A 26,563-nucleotide genomic window follows, 5' to 3' on the forward strand; every position below is an offset into this window, starting at 1 on the left:
ATAGAATTTTAGAAGGATTTGTGATGTAGGTCATTTTGTGGGAGGTTGGGTCCCGTGCTGAGGGCCGCGCGTAATGACGCGTCAAGCCACCCGCTGTGCGTGCTCAGGTGACACCCGCCGCCCACATGGCTGGAGAACAAACTCTAATCCAGCGTCAGACGCTGTTTGTAATGGTTGCTGACATTAGCCACAGTGTTAAATTAGCCTCCAGCTGACCCTGTTAAACTCTTATTTTTAGGCAATGCCGTGCTTGAGCTGCGGCTGCTGTTCCATGCTCTGACCAAAGCTGCTTGCCACCTGTACCTGGCCCTGCTCCCGCTGCGCCGAGCGGCCACACACTTCGCCGACTGCGCGAGATACCTGATCAACCATGCCCAGCAACCCCCCTCTCCCCACGGCTACCACCTCCAAAACCAGCCCCTGGCCAGGAAAGGCACGCTGCACTTCCTGGAGGGCATGTGCGTGGTATGCGAGACGGTGCCCAACCTGATGGGCGCGACGCTCAGTGTGGGCGCCGCCTTCTGCCACATGATGCAGGGAGGTTTCTATGTCCTGGCAGCCACGCTGCGAACCATCCAGATCAACCTGTTCTCCCAGATGAACGGCGAGAAGGATAGATGGGACAAAGAGCGCCACAGAGCCAAAGAGAGCGAGAAAAAGCTAAATTCTAAAGTGTTGGAATACATCTCGGTGTTTTGTCAAGACCCTGTCAGCGCTTTACGCATCAAAGTTGACGTACCACCTGTGTATAGATAATCAGATCTAAAAAAATATCTACCAGTTAATTGGCACATAAGAGGCCTTCTTCTAACTGCTGGAGGTTGAACTTTGACCTCTGGCTGTCACTCACTGTTGTTCAGGGAATGGTACCAACAGAAATTATATTTAAGTGTGAAAAATTCAAGAATCTATGGTGCATTTTGTTAAATTTATTTTACATTTACTGTAAAGAAGTTAAAAATAAATGTCTCAAACACAAACAAAACTCACATCTTTGATGTGTTATGGTATTTCACATTGTTAGGGTACTTAAATTTAACTGGTATATTAACATACATACAATCAAGTGACATAAGTCAGTGTTAAGTATCTAATGCACTTAACAGACCAGCAATTAAGTATATTTTGAAGTGTACCACTGTTCATTCATTCAATTAAAAATGTCAGCCAACTATACATCTACAAGTTAAAAACATGCTAACACAATGTAACTGACTGAAATACAGTTATGGTTCAATAGCTTCATCCGCAGGCGTCACTAGTGTATCAGTCATACGGACGTCTTTCTTCATCAACGAGCTCTGATTATAGCCATCAAACAAAATCAGCAGTACTGTCACCTTTGGATTACTTGATTAAGTATCTGTAGCTTTATCTTGGCCCTGCAGATCTGTAAGAGATGAGAGCTAGGACACAGCCGGGGGGGCTGGGGACCACGCTCGAGAGTGGAACACCGCCATGGTTAATTCTGGCCACTGGTGTCCAGGATAGAAAGTATTTTGTCTGAGTGCAGAATTAAGGAGCAGCAGTTCCAGAGTGATGTCTGCATAGAGCAGACAGGAAGTAAAGGGGGAAAGGCGGTAGAGGTCACATAGCATCAAACAGGACTGTGAGCTGATACTGAAGATGGATCTGTTCCAGTGGAGACTAAAGTCTTGCGTCAGGTGTAGTCTGGAGCATCTGGGGAGGGATTTTCCCAGCTACAGTGAGAGAGTAAAAGGAAAAAGGATTTGCTGGTTGGTGTGTTAAACACAAGCAAAGGGTCAACACCGGATTTCAAACGCATAATAAGGACATTTAAGTGAATGTAAGTGTGCTTCAGAGACTTCAATGTACCTCAGATCAAAGTTTACACCTGAAAAACCATACACAAAACTGTTCTATCTTTATTACAACTTACAGAGAATGTCTCCAATTCTTCTGACGGCTGCTTTGTTCACTCTGCATTCATTCTGTTCAGACCTGCGATGAGGAAAACAGAAAGAGAAACTGAACAAGTGTAACGCTGGCATCAAAAATACAGACAGCTTATCAACCACCGCAGAAAATGAGCTTAAAACCAAACAGATTTGCAGAGGCTAATCCCGTTACTCACGCCCTCAACTTTGTCACAGTCTCGAGCCGCCGCAGAGCCGACAGAGCGTTTTTCTGCGTGTCAGATGAAAGGGCTTCGTAGGTGTGAAGCTCACCTGAAACACACAGATATGATGATAGTGACGGCTGACACGAGATCATTCCACGAGCTCCGAGGTCCTTTCTGTCTTACCTGAGAGGATGAGCTTTGTAGCCAAGCTTCGCACAGCAGGTAGGAACTGTCTCTCAGAGAACACATGAGCTCCCTCTTCAGACAGGTACCTGAACATCACCTGGATGTAAAAATAAATAGATAAATAAAAAATTAAAAAAAACAACTCAAACAAAAAAAATACAAAACACATATTTGTAATACTTAAAGCACAACTTTGTATTTGTGGTTAAAGACAAAGTTGTGGACAGTTGAGTGGAAACCTGCTTTGTATAATCATTAACTTCAAGATTTTCCAAATGCAAACCATAATTCCAGTTAGTGGATTTATATTTTTGATTTCACTAAGTGACAAACGTGAAACATCACTCGCAGCATCCATTGAAACTTTTGGCACAGTCGAGCAGAACAGGTGTGAGCTAACAACCCAAACAGCATCTCCGAGCAGCGTGGTGCGCGGTGCGCCTCTAATGTAAAGCATTCCAGATTTAATCTCCAACATGAAGCCCTTAATTTTGTTTCAGTGTCTACTACATACTACCAGGAATAACATTCTGTTGAAGAAAGACTGAACCATTTATTATGTGTTTCTTCATTCATTTTTGTTTACCTAAAGTAATCAAATTTAAATATATTGCGTCTAGAAATACTGGAATCCAACTAAAGATAAGTGAAAAGAGTTCAACTGTACAATGTAAACTACCCCAGGCTTGCTGAAGCCAAATTCTCAGAATAAAGACGGAGGTCATGTGTCCTCAGTCAACATTATGTCTCAAACTCCCCCTAAACAGAGTGCATTTGATTTAATTACTTAATAATTGTAGGGGGTGATCAGTGACAGGAATGTTCTGTTTTCAAAAGAGGCAACAAATCAAAACTTTAGAAAGAGAAACCCAGACTGTAGCTGACTGAGCCTGATGAAACAAAAGGCTCCTCACAACACCAACTTGAGCATGTGGTGCTATCACGATCAGAGGAGGCAAAAGTCAAAAGACCTGATAAGACTCTATGAAGGGTTGCAGAAGGGCCCGCAGGAAGGATAAGACCTCTGGCCCTGCGTCTGACACTGTCACTTCCTGTTGACTGACGCAGACTGCTCCACATTTCTTCAGTAAGCAGCATGCCTCCTCAAAGTCCTGAGTAATGAAAGACAGACATCAACACACAGATACACACAACATCAAGTGCTTACATACTTGCATATGCAGACTCATCATCTGGGACACAGGTTTAGCCCTCTTCATATTTGTTCTGAGAATGCTGGAGGAAGCCAAGCCCTGGAGGATGAGGTTGTTACCTGAGATGATTTCCCAGGGATGAAGATGAATTCGTTGGAGAGGACCTCCGTTAGGAAGCAGAAGAAAGCGAAGAGCTCGTCTGTGAACAGAACAGTGGATCAAAATAAAGCAACAAGACAATAGATCCTTCTTTAGAGAAACATGCTGTGTGTAACCCTCACCCCTCTGTGTGGTCTTTGTGATGTGCATGGCCGTTGCAAGCATGGCAGGACGCACAAAAACATGCATGGACTGATTTCTATAGGAAGCCAGCATCAGCACAGCGGCTGCTCTGCTGATCACCCCCTCCTCTGGGCTGACAGGATATTTCCTTGCAGGCTCTTCCTCCTGAACCAGGTAAACACGTCCAGCTTTACGGTGAACTACGGAGCGATGATTGGCCATGGTGGATGACATCACATCCAAGTCAGGGACTTGACCTGCAGAAAACAGTCTCCATATTGTCATTGTTCAGGGGGTAGTTTGAACTTTAATAGGGTTGTATTGATCTCAGAAAAAATTTTAATGTATTTGTACATTGTTGTGTATGTTTACGTGGTTGCATGTGTGCATCTGCACACACACACACACACACACACACACACACCAGACCTGTGAAGTGAGACAGTTCAGTTGGGGTCCTCTTAGGGTAAGTTGCTTTAAGTGCATTAATCCACTGAACATCTCCTAAGTGAATCTGAACACTTGTGCCAACTTACATTCATCTAATCTGTCTGATCTACCTCAGACCGTGTCGAAGGAACCTGCAGCGTCCCGAGCTGAGACGCTGACAGATTTAGCTGGAGGGAGACCAAGTACATTTACTCAAGTACAATACATAAAGGCAGAAGGAGTATGAATTGCCAGTTTCAAGTTTGTCACATTCACAACCGGGCCCTTCTTTCCCCGCTTAGCAACACCAAAAGCTTATGTCCAACATTTTCACTTATTTCAATAGTCGTGCAAACCAAACAATCAGTCAGTTTATAAAAATAAAATAATAAAAATAATCAGGACAATAATCTATCATGAAAATAATAATTAACTACATTTCTACACAAAATAGTTGGAAATGAGCTCCACCTAAACCAATTACAACTTTAAGTAATAATAAGTAATAATAATCTTTTGGTATAATATATGTAAATGTTTTACAGTCACACAGGATTTTTCTTCATGGAGTACTTTTAACACATTATGTACATTTCCTGATTATACTTGCATACTTTTATGTAAGTAACATTTTAACACAGTACTTTAACTTGTAACGAAGCACTATTAGTGTGGTATATGTCTATTTTATCTGAATACTTTCTCTGCCTCCTCAGCTAGATTAACTTTGTCCAGTTCACTTGTAATGAAATACACAAATGCCACCTACTGGTCATTCAATGTAAAATAAACTTTGTCAAAGGCCTTTTGAAAGAAGAGCATTGATCCCAAACGTGTTCAAGGTTGACATAGGTACATCATTAATGCATTTAATTTTTTAAAAAGGATACAAAATTTACAACAAATATATAAAACCCATCAGTCGTCTCACTCACCAGGCCAGTTCAGACGAGCTCCAAAGTCCAGCGCCAGCTTCCTGAGCCAGAGGGTTTCCTCTGTGAGTTGATGCCACAGCAGGCCCTCTTCTGATAAGACTGTTATAGGGGCCTGGAGCAGCAGGCAGGCCATCAGAGACCAAGGACTGATTAGAGAGTCCCCCTCTTGGATTCGAACCACCAGATGAGCCAGCCAGCTCACACAGGCTTGAGCCTCTGCACTGGGCTTCTGAGGAAGATCTCTGTGATAGATATAAAGGTAGAGAAGAGGGGCTGGTAGGACAGGAGATGACTACTAGTAGGTAGCTACTGCAGACAACATGCCTTGTGAGGTTTTCTTTAGGCTGATTTAAATATTTGTGAGACAAGATTTGATTGTGTTTAGACAAAAACTCAAGAACTTTAGTATTCTACACCAGAACCACCTGGCAAGAGTGAAGGGAGACAGAAGATATGACAAATATAAGATTAAGTAAAATGTAAATAAGTTTGGCAAGCTATTGGTTGGCGTTTTGCTGGTTAATCCTGGCTACAGCCTGGATGAATGTGGTACATATGTAAAATAAAATGATTTCACACCATGTAAAGACTTTTCAGGTTTTTTTCTACCTTGGTATGAGGTTGTACTGGCAGCGGTTTATCTTGCCGTGACACAACTGCCGGACTGAGAGGGGACGGCCAAAGTTCACATGCATGGTGCCATAATCCTCCTGAAGCACTTTGCTAGCTTTCAGCAGACCCTGCAGAGAAACAGCAAAGCTAGGAGTGAAGCACAAGCCAGAAATAATCAGCTTTATTCATGCAAGAACCCCTCTGACCTGCACTAATGAGTTAGTGAGGTCCAATCAAAACTGAAAATCGTTGGATTGATGAAATATATTCTTTCCGTATTTTTATATCTTTAACACATCATGTTGGTAAGGAATCAGAGAAATGCAGGAGTGGTAGAGGTGTAATTTTACCGGGACTTACCGTAGTGCTTTCTTTGGGCTTGGGGACACCCAGTAATTCATGGGCAAGCAGCGATTCCTCCAGCACTCGGTCGTAGCTGATACTGATGGGAACCAATGTGATGTCATATACCTCACCTTTAAAATAGGGCTCCAGCACCATGTGCATCATACCTGCAGAAAACACAATGACAGAATATAGTGGACCAACTGATATTTAAGTATGAACTGATCATTAAGTATGAGAGTTGCAAAAATAAAAGAATACACTTAAATAAGTTATGATGAGAGATAGAGAAAAATATAAAGTATCCCAAGAATATTATGCACAATGTATAAATATACAGTATCAGGTGACTGTCCTAACCTGAAACGCACATTAACAAAGTGCTAATAAGACGCTTACCTAGCTTGGGCGGGAGAGACTTCAGTGTGCGGCTCCGCAGGCCCTCCACATAAAACTCCACAGGAGCAAATCCTCTCTACAGAAGACACATTTAACTGTTGGAAGCCCTCCTCACAGGACAAATATAACTAGCCAAGTTTGGACTGGGGAATACTCGAACAAGCTGAGGCCATTCCCAAGAGCAGATTATTTTCTTACCCTGACAATGGTTTTGACATATTCTGACAGCACTGCCCAGTACAGTTTGTCAGAGCCAATGGCACGTCGGATAAAGAAAGCTCCAGAGCGACGCAGTATCTCTCCGACTATCTTCATCCCTGCAAGAGCTTCACAGTGAAGAGAAGGGAGAATAAACAGAGGGGCAAAGAGAGAGAAGTGAGCAAACAAAAGGTACAAGTCGTGAAATGATTGGTGATCAACAATATTCTGTTGTTTTAATTCAAATAGATACTTGCGAATTCCAGCAGCAATAACAGGTACTGGGATGTCATAGCTGAAGAGGATGTAGGAGATAGCCAAGAAGTCCACATAACTCCTGTGATTGGGCATCAGAATCACTGGACTCTCCTGCGTGGCTTGTTGGAGCTGCAAGGTGACAGATAGCTTAGCACAAAGGCTAGATAGGGTGCAAAAAAAAGATGTCCTAGCTTTGGAGGCTTCTCTGAATGACTTATAGTGACTGAAACATAACAGGGTTGGGTGAATGACATATAACAAAGCTCCCCAGTGCTGCAGGTGATGGCCATTTTGATACAGAAACCAAGCAACTGATGAGATTATTCTAAAGACAGTATTTGGACGTTGCATTAATGACCTATCCTTCCTATTGCTGCTTTGTTTACATGTCAGGATCGAGCACTCAAACAACCATTTTAAAAAAGAACAGAGTGCCTTACTTACCTAAAGAAATTTTCAGTGATCACAGACAAACGTCAAACAGAAAAAAAACAGAACCCTTCAACTCCAACTGTATATGTTATGAAATAGGCTGGAAGTACAGTATCCTCCTCTGGCTCTATTAGAGTGGTGTATATATTGTGATGTGTACAGTGCTGATTAGTTATTTGGTCCTGACCCTGTTGAGTCCTTCCATGTTGACAAAGATGCTGGTGAAGAGTCTCTTGAACACCTTGCTGAGCGTGTAGGCCATCAGCCTGATGAACCCCAGTTGCAGGTTTTGAGACATTTCCTCCAAAATCCCACGAGCCTCCTCTCTCACGTTCTCCAACGACGACCCCGTCTCCATGGCTATCTGAGGAGGAATGCAAGGGGAAAAAAAAGATCGTTTCCATGTTGACAGCAGCAGCAGCATGAAACTTCTTTTTCACGTCTGTTTTAAAATCACAACCGTCCCACCTCCTTGGCCACGTAGCGTAGATACTGAGACTCCATCACGGCTTTGTTGAGGTCAGCCGTTGAGCAGGGCAGGGCTCCTTTGTAGGGGTGGGGGCTGAAGGTCCTGAGGGCAAAGCCAAGATCATTTCTGCGCCTCCTCTCCTCCAGGATATCCACAAACTCCTCCTCATCATCCAGCCCTGCTCTGTCTGAATCACTATACTGGAGAAGGAAGTCATGCTCATATTAAAATGCATTTAGGTTAAATGTGTGGCACAACAGACAAAACAGAACAGAAACATAGCTAGATAGGAGAGAAATAAGACTGAACTACCATCAGGTGTATGTGAGAGGAGGCAAAGAGAAAATAAAATACATTTTAGGGGATTACTCACTGCTGAAACCCAGTAACATATAAAAGCATTTTTATACTTACATGTCAACTGATTTAAAAAGAACGCAAAAAAAAGAAAGAAAATTAGGGTAATTACTCATCAGGGTGTTACAAGTTGCAAACAGTGGAAAAAAACTTTTCCACTGAAGGACCAACACAGGAGACAAACAATGTCAAATAAACTGCAAGCCCTTCTTCCACTCAAAATGTGTGTTGCTTGTTATTATTATTGTTGTTTTGTTTATTACACTCACACTCAAACTGTACTTTTATTCAAACACCTCTGAAGGGGATCTTCAAACACTCTGGAGCCCACAAAGGTCAGTAATGAGCAGAATCAACACATAAACTTGTGACATTGTGCTGTACTATGACCTTCTGCTGTTAGGTAGTCACAAGCTATTAAGCAACATTAATATGTTTCTAAGTAGGCCAAAGTTTGTGCAGCTAATACTCCTCCGCTCTGTCAAGTAGCTCCATGTGCACTACTTACAGCTAAATAACGGCCTCACAGTGAAGAATAACACAACCAAAACACGACAAACGTATGTTGGCAATTCCTACCTCATTGTCAGCGCTTGAACATAATTTATTATCGCTGTTATAAGTTCGGACTCTGCGCAAGAACAAAGCAACAAAGTGACCCGAAGCGGTGCAACAAGCGTTCTGGGTGAGGACAAAGTTGTTACGGGCAGGTGTCTTACCGTATCCGTCATCCTTCACGGGAACAAACACGACCCTTGCAGGTGTCTGTCCTCATTCACTTTCGTTTTCCGTACTTTAAAAGCTGCCCTCGCTACGCACTGCGTAGAGTGCAGCACTCCGGGGCGCAGGCCAATGGAATCACAGGGTTTTGGAACCTCCTCCCGCATATTTTATGTACAGCCCTGTGCTCTCTAATAACCTCTGTACTGCATGATGAAGTAAAATGAAACAGCTTAGTTTAGCTGCTGGCAGAAAGAATAATAACTTGTCAGAAGCAAATGTCTACATAAAGTGTGTAGTGTACACATCAGCCAACAGAACCTCGTCAGTGTCTGGTTTCTCGTGTTAGTAACTCAGTGTTCCCTTCTTGTTTTTTTCAAGGATTTGTAGAAAATTTGAGTTTTCAGTTTCAGTTATCCATTTATTTTTGAAAATATTGTTTAATTGCAGCAATGCTGTGGTCTGCTTGTGGCCCAGATCTGGCAAACAAGTGGCATCTTACCATGCGTTATGTGGGCCCTATGAAAGAAAGCTAAAGCAAGGGCTTGGGCTCAGCAACTCACTGTGAAGAGAAATCTTAATGCTTTAGCATACCAAAACATTTTGGACAATGCTATGCTTCCAACTTTGTGGCAACAGTTTTTTCTATTCCAGCATGACTGTGTCCCAGTGAACAAAGCAAAGTCCATGAAGACATGGTTGGATGAGTTTGGTGTGGAAGAACTTGACTGGCCCACACAGATCCCTGACCTCAACCCCATCCAACACCTATGGGATGAACTGGAACGGAGATTGTGAGTCCAGCATCAGTGTCTGACCTCACAAATTCTCTACTACATCAATGGGCAAAAGTTCCTGCAGAAACACTCCCGGATCTTGTGGAAAGCCTTCCCAGAAGAGTGGAAGCTGTTATGGCTGCAAAGCTGTCTATGTATTTAGCATGCAATGTTATTAAAGTCCCTGTTGGTGTACTGGTCAGGTTTCTCAATACATTTGTCTATATAGCATACTCCTAAATGCACCTTGACGTGAGACTCTTTTGTTAGCTATTGTTTTCAAGATGAAGAACAAACTGTCTACCACTTCTTAAAATGGCACATCTGCTATACAAGCAACAGTAAAATTACATTTACTTAAGTACTGTACTTGAGTAAAAATTTGAGATACTTGTACATAACCATTTCTGTTTCATCATAGAAGCAAATGGCATTTTTTACTTACTCTATTCTGATAAACTGAAGAATGAAGGTTTGTTTTTGTGTTGAGAAAATTCTTCTGCTTCTTAAGATAAAACCCTCATGGATTAACTGGAAAATGCTACTGTCTGCTACTGTATTCTGCTGAATGTGATTTAAGAGGAGAAAGCATAAATAAAGAAAGTTGACACACAATAACTGATGTACCAAAGCGTTTATATTTTGATATGGTTTTTATTTTGAGTTTGATAACAGCAATTTAACAGTGACCTGGTCAAAAGACAGAGTGGACGGAGTGAATGAACAAGTTATTGATCATATTCACAGTTAAGGCAAAGATAACACGCTCTCAGGCTATTTTAGCTCTTTCATGGAAAGAATAACTGTTAAAGCATTATATACACATCCTCTTTTGTAAACGTACTCACACCTACTGTGATGAATGATACTGTTCAGGTGGTTATATTAGAAGGCCACCCTGATAGCAGCTCTCACTCTACACTACATGACCTCATGTTATCTGTGGGATCCCTTTTCAAGTTTGAAGAAAAAAAGGTCAAACATACTGTCCTTTGTAACCTGTGAAGAGTCCAAGGATTTTCAAAGATGGGTTTTGCTTAACTAATGAGTGTATATAAGCTGCACATATCAGTCAGTATTTAATTTGGTGAATAAATAAAATATACTTAATGGCACCTATGGAAATAAGCATACATCTTAGGGAACGGAACAGTCACTTAGATGAGATAATCACTGTGTTACTGAGTGAACCATGCCTGTATGGATAAATTAAAAGACGTTTCATGAAATCAACCCACAGTAATGACATTCTGATCACAACATACAGTCTGCACACTGTGTGATTTTAACAGAAAAATAAAAGAGATTCAGTGTTCAGAGCTTCGCTTGGTTTTTAGAGTCAACAGATTGTTATTATGACCATTAATAGTGTTGTGCTTTCTCTTCTCTTGACAGCGATAATAAATATTAATTTCACTCTACCACTGTTTTTATATATCTTATCTTATTTTTGCTATTCTTATCTAGTTTCCATTAATTTACTGTCCCTGTTTTTAGGTTCATTCTGTGTCTTTTTATGTGAAGTACTGCATGTAATCTCTTTGTTGTAAAGCATTTTGTATGAAAGATGCTATAAAAAATAACAGTTATTACTGGTGTTATTATTGTTAGTAATAGTAGTACTTTATAATGTACCTAATCTCAGATTCATTCATCCACTGTGCTCTGTAATACATTTAAATGTACCATATAACTAATATTGACTTCAGACAGAATAAGAGGTAACACTCACACACACATTGCTATAAAGCAAAATTAGCCTGAATGATTGTATCTGCATTTCTATGCTGATTGAGGGCCTGTAACAGTCTTGACTAGAAAAATTCATGAGAACATAAAATCTACACTGAGTATTTGGCACAGGTTGAAGTAACTTGTTTTCTGACGTCTGCACCATATGATTGTGTTCTTTGTGACGCATTTGTCAGCAGATACCACAAGCATATTATCTGTAAATTACAGAATGCCACCACCTGCATAAACAGACTAGAAAGGCTAGCAACTCAATGTCACTTACTCAGAAATAATATGCATGCTGAGCTGCCTGAATAAATTACTATAGTTTAACATGTACATACATCTAGTCAGAAGGCTTCAGATGCCATCTCTTCATAAAAAGTGCGCTTACATCCGTCTTGTGCGTTAGAAGAGTAGTCACAGCAGATTGGCCTCCTGAATAGCTTTCTGCTCTCCCCTAAAAGTGCTCCATCATCTACAAAAATGCAAACAAATTCACATCACATGCATGTAACCGTTCAAATGACTGCTAACATCTCAAGCACACCATCAGTCAGTCTGCCTGCTAGGGAGGCTGCAAGTGGTCAGCTGGCGGGGCTGGGAGTGTGTGGAGGTGTAATTCCCTGATGCTCCACCCGGGGGGGCTGCTGTCTCCAGTAGGTGAAGTGGCTGAAGGTGTCCGAGCAGGGAAAGTCTGAGGAGGAGGCTCGAGCCTTCAGAGGGAACACATGGTCCACCACCTCGCCCAGACGTACGTAACTTAAGAAAGGAGAGGACATCACAGCAATCAGATGCATTAAATTAGCAAGCAAAATCTGAAGTTATAACCGTGCAGGACTTACGATGAGATGTTGGTCTTGGCGTGCTCCTGCACCAGCTCGCCTTTAGGATTCACTGTAAAAATCCTGTTTAGTGGCACTCCCACTTCTTTATAGGAATATACATCCTGTGAATATAGATAAGAATTGACGTGTGTTCTGTGTGAAATGACGCCTATTTGAATTCATTTTTTAACCAGAAAATTGTACTGTATATAACATGAGCATACTGTTGGTCTGTTGCCAAAGGCTGCATAGAACGGCTGCTGGTTGGGGTAGAAGAGATTCTTGATATCATTGAGACATTCCACCTTGAATTTCTCTGGTTTCTTCTCAATCACCTCCCTGTTAAACACACACACACACACACACCACAGAGATGTAATAGCAGCTAACAATCAACACAGTACAACAACACTCAAGTAGAGTGTCTCCTGCATCTTTTTACACATTGCGTTACTATAACGTGCTGATATAGAAAAATGTATGTGTTGGTGTGTATGAGAGACCTGTGCAGAGCTGAAAAGAGGCTGCTCGGGCTGAGGAGGACGGGGCCCATAGGGAGCATGGTGCCTCTCTCATTGACCCAGTGGAGGTAACCTCTGGTCATGTCAGCCATGCCGATAGCTCGAGCTGAACAGTACAGGAACTTGTAGCCATTTCTGACAGAGAGAGAGGTAAGACAGAAGAAGCATATTTACTAGTAATCATATTTGGTTTTGACCTTTGGTGTAACATATGCACACAATTATTAAGCAATTTGTGCTTTTTATGTTGATAGTGTGTTGATAAGTGAGTGCTTACTGGCTGACTTTGTGGTAGAGTTGTGCAATGCCCTGGTGGGTCCAGTCTTTCCCCAGTGTGGGCAGGATGTGACCCAGTGTGTCTGACCTGGAGGCAAATGCACAAAAGAGAACATGTGAGTCCTTATTAAAAATATAAAGACACTGCCAAAAAAAATTGAAGGATAGATAGAAAGATGTGCAAGTGGGACATAAATAAACTTCTTCATAATCAACACAGAATAAACTGCGTGAAACTGCTCTGAAATTATTTCAGATGCAAAATGTTTCACACACCTGGTGATGGTTCCGTCGATGTCGGAGATAATTATCTTGTCGTCCCAGTTCCACAGGTAGATGGTGCCCTGACAGCGGCAGGTTCCCTGGTACTGAGTGGTCACACTGAACACCACATCATTGGGACCATCCTGCAGCTGGAGGGACAACTTTGTGTGTGTGTGTTAGAGAGAGAGAGAGAGAGAGAGAGAGAAAATATTATATAAATGTAAGAAGGATGATCACAATTACCAAAACAAAATGTCAACATCTGTAGCATTTTCAAACCAAACTCCTCACCAGCTGCTCTGACGTGAGTCGGAGTGTTTTCTTATAAGACACGCCTCCTACTGTGAGCCCAGGATCTGACTGGACGATGGGAGAGCCCTGTTTGGCCACACTGTGGTCTTCATCACTAGAGGACGACTCTTCTTTATGTCTGCCATAGGACAGGTTAAGAGTGTGTTAAAAGATGCTTAGTCCTGTCAGTTAGGATGTTTAGGTCTGATAACTATTTTCTGGCCAACACTATTTTGAAGTTTCTCACCTGCTTGTCATTTTCCCAGACTGGTCAGCAGAGCCACAGGCCCCACGTTCAGAGGCCGAGTCCTACAAGGAGAGAAACCGTGTTCATCTGTTTAACTCATTCAGTCACTTCACAACTGACATAGAAAGCATTAGTCTCAATGTTACGCATGCAGGTGAAATTACCGATTTGGTACTGCTGTTTCTGCCTCGCCATGAAAACCACCACCTCCCTCCTTTTTTGGGCATTTTCTCCTTCATGATGTTCTCCACGGTAGCCTGAAGCGGAGCACACACAATACCCACGAAAACCAAAACATAACATTGTAAAAAAACAAACCAAAAAAAACCCAACAACATTTAAAAAACTCAAGCCAAACTAGACCATAAATCAACAAACAGTAACACAGAAACAACAACGTGTCTGCGGTTTGAATGGGGGAAAATAAAGCATGTATGAGCAGGCAGTTTAAGCATGGATAGAGGACAAAGAATGAGGAAGGGAGAGAAAGCTAAAAATAGGAGATAGGGACATAAGATGAGAAAACAAGGTAAGATAAAAAAAGAGTGTTGCCTCAGCCTTACAGAGCTGTAGCCCAGGACTCCAGTCAGACAACAGAGAAGAAACTCTAAGCCTGAGTGAATATAACTGAGGCAAGAGGACTAATGGATGGATGGAGTAAAGAGGGAGGGAGTGGTGATATAGGAGGGAAGGAAATAGAAGGGGAGACAAAGTTTGACTTGAGTGCTGGTCACACAACATAAAGTCTGTCTCAGGCTGCAATAGCATTTAGGCTGTTGTTAATAAAGTCTATAGATAGAACATTAGGTATAGTGCAACGTAATGACAGTAAGAGGCGCAGAAGCATAAGGCATACAGGGATGCAAACATACGCAATGCAGTACCAGTTTAGGTCAAAAGGGGGAGCGATATTCACATAACAGAACCAACCTAAAGCTTGAGTCAGTATCTGTGCTGTGTATCAATTTCTTACCTTTGGCAGCGGTTTCTGAAAGGCTTGCATAGCCAGCATAAGCGGGGCTGCAGTACTCCAATTATAGTACCTGAGAAGAAAACAACACATGTTCTTATCAGTTCCATAAGTGCTGCAGAAAACACATTGTCAGCCAAATGTCTTCACAAAAAAACTCTTTAGGAGCTCAAACAATCCCACGCTCACTGCAGTTTTTGCTGTGACAGTGAAATCCACACAGCATGCCCTGAATTATAAGATGCTGTTTGACTACAGTAAGGCACAAACATGTTGTTACTCCAAGCAAGCATGAATGTCTTACTTTGAGCCAATTTTCACGACTAAGTTGGGGTCATCGATGATGGAGGGGTTTGCAGCAAACTGCTGGTAAGAGATGATCTTCTCATGGAACTGCTCTGTAAGGACACACAACACGCACACACACTTCATGTTCCCTTTGCCACAGCTTACAACACTGTTTTGTGTTGTGTCAGGGAGAATCTTACCTTTCGTGATCTCTCTGTTGTCAGTGAGTCCTCCGCACAAAGAGATGGTGATGGATGGGAAGTCTGCCATGGGATCGCAGTAACTGTCCACTCCGCTGTCTCCTCCAGAACTGACCGACTGCGGAGACAGACGGGTGCTGTGGAGGCCTGGGTCTGAGATGCTCCTCACTGCCATGCTGCCATCACTACAAGGGAGAGGAGTTTATTAGAATGGATGGAATTTGTGCGAAAACTTTAATTGCATTTTAGTTATGACTCCGCATACCTCTTGGGGAAATAAAGGGCGGCCACTTCAGGCTCAAGCTCTGTGATGTCATCCAGGTAAATTCCATCAGAACCAAGATGGCGGCTTCTCTTGTCTGCAAGAGAGCATTGACATAAACACCATTGAAGTAAACTGCCAACATTTCTTTCTATTTCATTTATTTCTATTTATTTATTTATTTCTAGATGTTTTTGTCTGCTTCTTTGAAAGTACTCCGACTCCAGTTTCCTTTTTGTTCATGTTTCCATTATTGAACAGAGTTTCTGATATCTGTTCTTTGTTCTGTTCTCTGTAATTTCCTCTTAATAGCATTATACTTAAAAGTTTATGTTTGGCTTATAACTCCTCCACACTAAAAAATTTAGTTTTCTTAATACAGTGCATGAAATGATATTTGGTTTGTGGTAAACCAAAAAATGTTTTATAATGCCTTATCACAAGTAACTCACTATATTTCGAAAGACCTTCCAAATGCATTTTCTTGGTGATTTCAACACCACAACCCAAACTGTGCTGCACTACAGCCGACTGATTATGATCTCAGCAAAATAAAAGATGGTTAGACAGATAAACAAGACTTCCAAAAGGAATGAAAGTTTTATTGTATTGTTGAGTGAAACTTTACCTTTCTTCTTGGATGGAGAGTCTGTCTTGCTTAGTGGACGAGACATCATGTCCTCCAAGTCAGACACCATACAAGCCGCCGCGCATCCACCTGCCTGCGTCTCTGAAGTTACTGTCTGCGACTCCATCCTCCCAGATTCTGACTCCATCCTGACTGTGACCATGGTTTCCTCGGTGGTCTTCGTCATCATCAGTCTGAGTGCTGATATTTCAGAGCAGGGTCTGCACTGTTCTGAAGACGACTTGTGATTTATCACACGGAAGTGTGTGCTTTCAGACACAGGAATGGAAACTGGGCAAACTGGTGGAGGGTCAGACTTCACTGGGAGAAAGGATGGCTAGAAAAGCAGGGAAGAGTAGGACATATAAAGAAAACCCAGAGCAACAGACCAAAACCAAAACAAATATATAAGTAGTTGTTCCCTCTGTGTATGTACGCATGGTGGGCATTTTGGTTACCTTGGCAGCCTGTGGCAGCTCTCCCCAGGCCCAGTGCATGGCTGGATTCTGACTCTCTGCCTCTGATGGCTTAGTCATTAGTTCAGAGTCACTCTTGGGAGACGTGGGACGAGAGTTCCCAGGGCTGACAGAGGAACAGAGGATAAACAACCACTAAAGAGCTGTGTTTTTTTTTTTCCTAAATAAAAATGTGTAGTCTTCATCATATGATTGAAGGAAGCACCTCTGAGGAGGGCTCCACTCTCCATCTGAGCGAGTGTAGATGCCGGTCTGTTTGAAAGAGCCACTGGTTGTCTCATCTCTCAAGACGTCCCGAGATGAAGTCCTGAAACAGACACCTTTTATTTAAAAAAAAACCCCAAAAACCTACATTTTTCACTTTGTGGCATTCTGCAATTTTACCTTTTAATTTTCCACCCAATTTTCCAACGACTGTCAAGAGCGACAGAGATCATGCCTGAACTTGCTGCACTCTGCCTTAACTCAAAACATAACATATCGTGCAGCTACAATGCTCTCATGCTGAATCAGTCGAACATGCATGTAACTTGTAAATATGGATAACTTAAAAGAAATCCAGACGTAATTCTAATTATGATTTGTTTGGTAAGCTAAAATGAAAATGTGCAAAAAAACATCACCATCAAATAACATTGCCAAAAGTTTCCTCTGATAATGAAGCATGAAAACCATGTTTTCACCTACAGCCATGTTGTTTATAGGACAGTAACTGTGCTCGCTGTACATGAATGGGATAACCATTCTGGTGTTATTTTGCAGTAATGCGCAGTAGAGATGAGCCAGAACTGAGATGTAATGCATCCTCCACTCACGTGCACAGATGAAAATAAATCTGTCATGTGGCAGTTATTTACAACTGCAGCACTCATTCATTCACTATAGGTGGAATTTAATATACAGCATGGGAAGGACATGGCTCCTATAGCTGCATACGTGACCTGCTACTATTCTTTTTTAAATCGAATGCTGCGCCACACACCAGAGGCCAAGTTACATGCTGCCAGTTTCCTTACTGTATCCACATGAAGCATACACTCCTTAACAAAAACACACACAGTGAAGAGGTTTCCTCTTTTCACGTGCCACAATTCTTCTGTTCTATCCAGTAAAAAAAAAAAAGAAAAGAAAAATCTCACAGCTGAAGCAATGTTTCCACATGGTCTTGAATGTCTTTTCAGTGTGTTTCTCCAATGCTGGAGGCCTCTCCACCACAGACACTGGTCTGTTTATTCTTGCCTGACAGACTCCAGCTCGCACAGCTCATTTCAATGATGAATTATACTTTTTATCTCACTGCCTCACTGTCCACCCCTCCCCTCCATTACTCTGTCACGTGTATTGCTTTTCCTTTTCACTTGCAGCTCACATGTATCTCATTTCTCTTCTCCTACTTCTATTATCCTCTTGCTTTCTTAATTCCTTGTTTTCTTCCATCTCCTTCTTTCCCCCCCTTTTTCCTTCACTCTCTCTACATTCTAGTCTGTCTCACCTGTTGCTCTCCATCTCTGTCCCTTCATCTGAGCTGATGTCTATGGTGAACATGTCTTCATCCTCAGAGTAGTCCCCGTTCTCCTCCCTCCACATGCTGTCTGCCCGGGCCTTCCTCCTCCTCTTTCTCCTTTTCTTCATTGTCATGCTGCCAGTCTCTCCTGCAGTACCCGTGGAGCCCAGGGTCTGTATGGGTGGCCCCCCAGAGCTCTTCTTGCCCATCAAAGAGGAGCTCATCAATACAGCCCCATCCGACAAGATTGGAGAGGTGGCCAGGTAGGAGGGGATGTCCTGTTTTGATGAGAATTAAAAGAATGAATGCCTATGAAATTCATACAAACTTTATTTATAAAACCAGGATCAAAAAGTGCCTTACAAAACAGACAATAAATTTTCAATACATAATAACAACAAACACAAATATATCGTTTCACAAATAAAAACAAATCAGAGCAAGGAAGCACCAGTAAAGAAATGAAACATCTGTGCTCACATTAGCTGTTGCATGCATCACAAAGAACAATATGTGCCGCTGTATGTGTAAAATACGACTCTGCTGTTAGTGTTTTTGCCCAATTCTAGTCTGAGGCAAATGAATACAATCACTACCAAATTGTTTGCAGTAACTTTAGCTGTGAGGAGACTGTTTGCTAGTGAAACAAAACAGTCGAGTCAATCCAAGACAGAATCTGGTCCTCAGTCCAGTGAAAAGAGGCAATTTTGCCTCCTTCTATGAAAAGGAAAATGCTTTCCAGGAGGATCTCCTGCTGTGGACACAAGGGAATATTAATGTGTGTGTGTGTGTGCAGACATATGGAAAGTGAGAGAGAGAGAGAAAAACTGGGGTATAATCATATGTTTTGTGGTCTGACATACTCGCTCACGTTTTTGCCTCCCTTTGCCAAGAAAGAAACGGCTCAGAAAACACAATCCTCCTCCCCTCCTTGTCTTCCAGGACTGGGAATGTGACACCACTCTGGGGAAAATAAATCACCCACTTCCCTTGTTGCTGCCGGCCCCCTGGCCTCAGTAGTTTTCCGCATGTTTATGTCTTTAAACTGAACATGTCCTCATGTGCATACAACAGTGAAAAATCATTTTATAATAACATGACTTGGCTCCTTCAACCTGCAATTCAAAATCTTTGAAAACCAAATGAAAATGTTTGATGTTGAAAAAGTCAGCTTTCCAAGAACTGAGGAAAAACAGCAGCTTTTATCCCCAAAGTTGATGAAATCTGAAATCTAAACTGAGTTTTGAATGGTGGTTCTTGTGGGCTTCACAAAAGCAAACCCAGTTTAAGAAAAGAGAAGGTATTTATTTCCTTATCCTTTTAGCTTGTCAACATTTTACCATTTATTTAATGGTTAAACCAAGTTTACACATTCACAATTAATTCACAATCAATACACATGCCCTAGTTAAGCTGCCATAAGAATATTTCTTTGCCAAGACACTCCAGTTCTGGTTGAGCCTCAGTCACTGGACACAGAATTTAATGTAGGTCAGACAGCCTGAGTTTAGTAAATGCTGCATTCAGGACTCACTGATGAACAGAGGAATGCTTTTCAGTAGAAAAGGGAAAGGAAAAAATTCCTGGCCACTGTGCCAACTCTGCACACAGCGTGACCTTGTTCAAACTACTATGACTGTGTGTATGGAGGAAGATAGTTTAGGTAACGCTTCGCAATAGTAAACAGGGGAGTGTCTGGATTGCAGCCAGTTTAGAGCAGAGATTGATATCTGTTTTCATTTGAAACTTGTTTTTGTCACCATTCAGTCACCATTTAATGCACTGCATTGCATGCACTTGCACAAAACCAAAGGCACTGCAGTATACCTGATCATTTTCTGTTTCTTGTACAAAGAATGCTTCTCCATTGTCCCCAAGTTTCATATGTAGAGCCACTGGTTCTCCATTGATCTCCATATCCACCTGGAGGAGAGGAGGAAGTGACAAAAGAGTGGAATGAATGGAAAGCAGGGTTAGCGTCAGTACTCCAGTATCTCAAAGTTCACAGTTCTGTCAATATTAAAATGTTTCTCATAACTATGTAGGTGGCTGTCCTGTTTTAGTCTCCCTACCAATTTCTCTCGGGACCGGAGGACGCCCATCTTGCCGAAGCGTACGTGGAAAGGTGAGCACTGCAGGGATCCATCAGGCTGCCTCACTACAATGACGTCAATGCAGCCAGAAAGGGTGGCGGGGTTGAGGCCACGGTACAGTTCTTTGACCTGGACAAACACCTGGCCTGCCAGCTGGCCCACGTAGTTCATGGTCTGGCGGGTCTGGTGAAGGGGACAGGCAAGAAATTAATTAATTAATTATTTAGCATTAAAACTATAGCCATAACAAAGGGTCTAAATCATCTAGTTGTGACCACTAAGCTCCACAACAGTGAGACATACCCAGGCTTTGAACTGAGTCACCCTTCAGAAGAGAAGGTGTTTATGAACCGGCATTTGCTGTCCCCTTCTTCGGCCTGTCAATCAAACCTGATGACGTATAAGTCAACCTATTCTAAGTAACTGATCTGATGTCAGTTTTTTGAGATGCACTGTATCTGGTATGGCACGGGAAGGAGGACATGGAGGCTGGTTCTTGTTCCGTACTCTTCTAACTTGTCCCAGGACAGCCTGTAGCCTACATACTGTAGAAAGAACCTGTCACGGCTTTGACCTTCCCAGCCTCTTCTCCCATTCCTGATAAGTCTGGAAACCCTATCTGACTGTTTTCCATTCAGCCGCCCCAGACCACAGAGGTCAAAGGACAAAAGTAAGACCAGTCTGTACTCATGTGGTGAAGCTGATGTCATAACCATCCATGGCGTTTACTGGCTGAGCTAACCTGAGGCGTCATGGGAAATAGAGCAGAACACCAAGGCAATGTTTTCAGAGACATGTGAGAGGGACTATGAATGTTGACAATGCAAATGTCTTTCAGGTAACGAATACCATTACACAAGAACAAGAGTGTGAGTGACTGAACGCACTAGTCTGACTGCGGTGATTGCTCATCATTGCATTGTTCTCTAACAGCTACAGGATTCTTATTCAGTCCAATTATTGCTTCTGATTTGGCATCACATAAACACTCTGTTTTTTCAAAGTAGTTAAATGTTTAAAGCCCACTAAAACGTGGCACATCAGCCTCTTAAAATTTCCCTTACTGTCTTATGGTTTGAAGAGGAAGTGGACTTAGAAAATGGTGATGTTGCATACTTTGGGACTCTAGTCAGTATCTAACACCATTTGAATCAGAATCTGATGACAGTTGTTTGGTCACAATTTCAAACGAGTCTATAGTTTTCAAGACACCTTGGAGTTTTCAGCTGTCTATTAATGGGGGGGTGACCTTGACTCAGTTGGCAGTGAGCCACCAAAATGATTGCATCAACAGGGCAGATAGGTCTGGAACACTGCCAATATAGCCCCCCTCTCTTCTGAGCACATGGACAAGAGGCCCCTTGCAGAGGAACAGGAGCCCTAATTTTAGAGCAGCAGATGAATCCAAGCAGCCATAACAATGTTTCAATCTTAAAACACCTCTTATAAATGACGTTCATTATTCTCAATTATTCATTTCAGTCGTTTCACTGAGGCATCCAGTTACAGAGCTGCTGGCAAACACAGCTGATTTTCAGAGTGAAACACTTTCGGTGTGAACACTGCTACACACGGCTACATCCGAAAATAGATTTTCTTGTGTTGCAGATGAAACAAAAAAAAAAGAGGAACAATGTCTCAAAACACTGACAGCACAGCTTGGTTTCACAAAGGAGTGGTGACGGATAGAAAAGCACCGCTCATTTAAAAGACACTGGTGTGTGTTTAACTGTGGTATGCTCATTAGTTTAATGGATTTAGAAGCTGCAGTTGTGAAGATTTCCTTGTGAGCTGGAATCTGGCTGAGCTAGAGATACAGCGTTGCAAGTATAGACAGAGAGTATGTCACTTTCACAAAGTCTCATTAGTCCCACATTACTACTCACACAGGCTATAGGCTTCAGAAAATATAATCCACACTCCTGCAAATCATTAAAAAGATAAAAAGCCTCAGCAAATTAAAGATGCAAGACATGAATTAAACATATGCAGGTAAACAGCTGACTCATAACATGCAGTGCAAACAGAAAAAGCTATGAATAATAAATGTTTAATGACTATGAGAACTCTGTATTTATCATAACAGTGAATACAACTGTGTGAAAAACAGAGCATTTATCAGACATATCATCAGAGCGGCAGGTGCAGTCAAATACGTTACCAAAGCAGGCTCATACCTCGTATAGCTGAGTATGCTGACAGCCTTTAGCGACACACGGAGTCTGGCGTTTCCTTAGCGGTGAATGACAGCACAACAACACATCACAGGACCGACTTCTCCCGATACGAGTGATATCTGAGTGTTTGTTAAAGCCATAGACTTACAGCGCCAAAAAACGGACCGTTTAAGTAAACGCGATACTCATTTCTCTCTCTATCTCTCTCTCTCCCTCACACACACACACACACACACAAACACACACACACGTTTCTCTACCGACAAGCCTCATCACGATGACATCATCTGCAGCGAAAACTCGCCTGTGGACCAATCAGCGTCCACCCGCTGAGTTGCAAAACGCATCGTTTGCGCCGCCACTGTGGCAACAAAATTACGGCTTCTTGCTCACGTAGATGGAGACAGCTGACGGGTTGCGTCAAACTGGTATTGTTCAAGTGAAAGACTGGCATGTTGTCGTTTTCATTATTATAGTGTATGAAAAGAGCCTCAGATTCTATATTGCTGTCATTAGGTCACATCTAATGGTTAGTAGGAAAATAGGGTGGTTAAACTCTGACAAACTTTAAAGCAAAGATGTTGTGTTTTCATGTGAAAATGACGCATCGGTTAAACGATTTCGACACGAGCTCGCCACACCACAACGCCTCAGTTCGGTTTAAAGAGCAGTGACAGAAGCGGTGTGCGGCAGCATGACGGCGGCGAACAGCGGGAGCTACGTCAGCGTCAGAAGTCACCCAGTCTGATGCAGTGAGGTGATCTTTCCGGCCAATCACAGCCCCGCTTCACAGCACATACGATGTTGGCAGTTTAACCTGAGACCATGTAGTGAAACTGTGTCTGGAGGATGTGGTTGACTAATATTTCATACCAACATAGTAGCAGCAGTTACAAACACACATTTACACAGACTTTGTTACACTTAACAAATGATAACATAGAGTTAATGTAGACCTAGATTTCCCCCACTGACACACTCATATTGGTATCAGATTTGTGTCAACTGTGTTACAGTATTGCCAGTGCTGCTCTCTGTCTCTTCTCTGTGTATGTGTGTGTGTGTGTGCGTGTGTGTGTGTGTGAGGGGGGCAGAGCCACAAATTTGACAGCAAAATATTTCTCTGTTAATACCTCACACAAGTTCAAATATTTGATATGCAGCATGCTACACAGTCTCACACAGCCTCTTCTCTGCAGCTCTTCCACATCAAGTCACTTCACAGTGTGTGTGTGTGTGTGTGTGTGTGTGTGTGTGTGTGTGTGTGTGTGTGTGTGAGTCTGCACGGGAACTAATTGTTTTTCCACACTGTGTGGCAGATTTTCTGTGATGGAACAAACATCACAGTCTACACTGCTGAGCACTGTTTGTTGTTATCTTGTGCACAATGTTGTTCACACTGTCATTCCAGATGAGACTGTTGTGAATCAAGTCAACACCGTTAAAGATAAAACAAATCAGATGAAAACAAAGCTGCGCTTCTCTTAAACATTCAAAATACTTGATCATTTGTTGAGCAACAAACAGTGCGTGTCACCACAGCCGACTGCGTGATATCAGTGCTGTTGTCTCATCGGAGTCTGTATCTGTTTACAGCCTCATTGGTTCGGTGTGTTTAGTTTCACTTCCAGTTTGTTTCCTGAGAACTTTGTCTCGTTAAACTGCTGACCACGCTCCAACCTCAGCTAAGCACTTTTATTAATGAATAGATTGGTGGAATTGTTTTCCCCTTTTACTGCATGAAGACTTATGTAAATATATATACAGTGGTGTCATTTCCACCTTTGTCCAGTGATATTTGAGGTGTGCTCTTGGAATTTCTCTTTCATGCTTAGCATTTTTGTCCTCACTGCAAATTCAAAATATGAGGAGAAAGGAGAAATATTTGTCTCTCCTGATCTCATCATTTCCATTTGTACCATGATTCCAAAAAATGTATAAATCTGAACTATACTAACCCTGAAACCCAACAGACAGAGAGCCTCAGTACATGGATCATACGCTCTACCAACTGAGCTACAGGGGCGTCCCCGCTACTTTGTTTTATATTTACTCGAACATGGGACAAAGTCAGTAATAATGCTGTACTAACTAGGCATGACATATACCACTATATATCTCAAACTAGCACTGGTCAACCCATACTGGCACTGCTACATATAAAGGCTGTCCACACATCAGTCCTTATGTCAGTGTCACTGGATTCTCTAGTGGATATACGAGCCACATGGCTGCACTTACACATGTTTTTAAGAACAAGTTGTTTTGCCAGGAAGAGCTGAACTCGGTCCATGTTCTCTGGACTCAGAACAGCACGCGATGGTAAGTTCATTTTAAACATGTATGGTCAGTGCAGCGACAAATATCAGGCTACAACAAACAAGTTGACGTACAACCTTGTCACCAAACCACTCTGCAACCTTTACCAGCCGAATAAAAACGAAACCCCCTGTTTGTTTATTTGCTTGAATTTTCCAATATCTTAAATTTGACTTATTTTACATGCACTGACACAGAATTACAGTAGCCCCAATTCACCCAGAATTCATCCCGAATGGAGGATGTCTTGATTTGTGAGGTTACACACTCAGTTCATCACAGGGCTGTGATTATGATAGTTTGGAGGGGGACACATTATTTTTTTTAAAAATTAAATATGCTCCAAATTACTTATTTCCAAGTGAAATGTTTGCACTACAGACATGACTAACTCCTCACAAATCACCCAAAGCCATCAAAAACATGTACAAGTACCAGTCATTCTGTTTAGACAGATTTTCAATAGACTCAGCAAGAGCACGGTGCTTCAACAGGCTGATTGTATAATCTTTTCTACACATATCAAGCCTCTGATTGGCTCAAGCCATTCTGGCCTGAGAGTCATGAGACCTGAGAGAAATATTAGCTGGAACTGCCAAACTGCAAGTCAGTGATTAAAAGGAAAAGCTCTTTGTCCTTGATTAGAGAGAAATTATGAGTATAAGAGATGGATTTAACTTGGAAAAAACACTGTTGACTAAGGGCTGTAAATGAAGGCGAAAGTGAAAGAGAAGAGCTGAAGAGTTGATAAAATGGGGGATATTTTAAAAAAAAGAAAAGAAGAAATTATGGTTAAAAACTTCCTGTTTCGTTATGTCAAGTAACGGTTGCATTCAGGGAAGAGGCTTGATCTTCTGTCATTTGAAATCATAAAACACTATTTCTGATGTTTTATTCATGGTCAGATTTCATAACAACATCACTCTGAATGACATAAACTTAGGACTTTAGTGGTGCCCTGCTGTCATACAAAACACAGAAACACATGTGAGTGCATGCATACTTGTATCCAGACACACACTTTTTCCTGTGTGTGTGCACATCTCTTCATTCATGCTGTGAACTAAATAATCCTCCACCTTCTCACCTTTACATTCATTGACTGTGTTCGAAATGTACTCTTTTTATCCACAATTAATGCTTTGGTTTTTCCTTCCACACATGCAGATGATTTACAAATCACTTTACCCAGCTCCAGGTGGTGTCAGTGGCATAGTGCTCAACAGTTTCATCAAATACTTCATCATCCTCTGTTGATATCATGATTCCATAATGTGTTTGATCCCAGCTGCAGGCGTCTGGTCTAAACAGATGTATGAAACTCCAAAGGTCCCGGACCAGTCTACAACTCGTCTCTTCGCTCTGCTAGCATGTCAAGTGTCTGACTGCCGGGTGCAAGTGGACAGCGTCTTACTAAATTTACCTGGGCCCCCTGGTCAGAAACCTGAGACGGTCCTGGAGTGGTCATTGCACACCAGATCCTCTGACTTCTTTGGTATCTGAGGAGGAGGTGCCTGCTAATACTGTTTATCATGATGTTGGTCTCACACACATGATTACACACTACTCACACAACAAATTAGCCTACCTTGGCTCAGAGCTGACCTTAATAAAAAATGCATTCCTGACAGTGCAATGTGTAAATTTCACATTACTTAACATAGAGACTGACACCTGTTGTTGCTATTGACCCCATTTTGACCATGGTAGTGTCACCCGTCACTGATATTCAGACCAGAGCAGTGCACCTGTCACATGGGGTGAACTCCAAGTCTCCCTGGTACCCTGTGACTCTTCCAGTGACCACTGTAACTAATATGACCCTGGTGTCACTGATGTTTTTGAACTGGT

The 26,563-nt window shown here is 42.1% G+C and overlaps 2 protein-coding genes across 3 annotated transcripts; both read right to left on the reverse strand.

The window, feature by feature from the left end:
• Positions 1 to 1,558: 1,558 nt before the first annotated feature.
• Positions 1,559 to 9,014, reverse strand: gnpat2 (glyceronephosphate O-acyltransferase 2). Its single transcript, XM_046372608.1, has 16 exons — positions 8,859 to 9,014; positions 7,782 to 7,982; positions 7,501 to 7,677; positions 6,881 to 7,010; positions 6,624 to 6,751; positions 6,426 to 6,501; positions 6,042 to 6,193; positions 5,679 to 5,809; positions 5,070 to 5,311; positions 3,705 to 3,962; positions 3,543 to 3,622; positions 3,241 to 3,381; positions 2,267 to 2,366; positions 2,096 to 2,189; positions 1,901 to 1,962; positions 1,559 to 1,700 (listed from the first exon to the last, which is right to left on the reverse strand). The coding sequence occupies exons 1-16, from the start codon at positions 8,868 to 8,870 to the stop codon at positions 1,648 to 1,650; spliced, it is 2,037 nt and encodes a 678-aa protein (XP_046228564.1). The 5' UTR covers positions 8,871 to 9,014; the 3' UTR covers positions 1,559 to 1,647.
• A 1,259-nt stretch (positions 9,015 to 10,273) lies between these two features.
• lpin1b (lipin 1b) lies at positions 10,274 to 26,110 on the reverse strand. 2 transcript variants are annotated; one of them, XM_046373422.1, is made up of 20 exons: positions 25,901 to 26,110; positions 20,196 to 20,399; positions 19,951 to 20,046; positions 18,112 to 18,401; positions 16,825 to 16,926; positions 16,602 to 16,725; positions 16,144 to 16,480; positions 15,519 to 15,612; positions 15,254 to 15,438; positions 15,070 to 15,163; positions 14,769 to 14,838; positions 13,960 to 14,052; positions 13,796 to 13,857; positions 13,549 to 13,687; positions 13,270 to 13,418; positions 12,995 to 13,081; positions 12,700 to 12,852; positions 12,421 to 12,535; positions 12,215 to 12,318; positions 10,274 to 12,131 (listed from the first exon to the last, which is right to left on the reverse strand). In XM_046373422.1, the coding sequence occupies exons 1-20, from the start codon at positions 25,973 to 25,975 to the stop codon at positions 11,957 to 11,959; spliced, it is 2,748 nt and encodes a 915-aa protein (XP_046229378.1). In that variant the 5' UTR covers positions 25,976 to 26,110; the 3' UTR covers positions 10,274 to 11,956. The 2 variants fall into 2 exon arrangements, with proteins under 2 accessions (XP_046229378.1, XP_046229379.1); XM_046373423.1 differs by lacking the exon at positions 25,901 to 26,110 and adding an exon at positions 22,394 to 22,638.
• Between the last annotated feature and the right edge of the window lie 453 nt (positions 26,111 to 26,563).

The sequence above is a fragment of the Scatophagus argus genome, chromosome 19 (assembly GCF_020382885.2).
Source record: "Scatophagus argus isolate fScaArg1 chromosome 19, fScaArg1.pri, whole genome shotgun sequence".
Classification (NCBI taxonomy): Eukaryota; Metazoa; Chordata; class Actinopteri; family Scatophagidae; genus Scatophagus; species Scatophagus argus.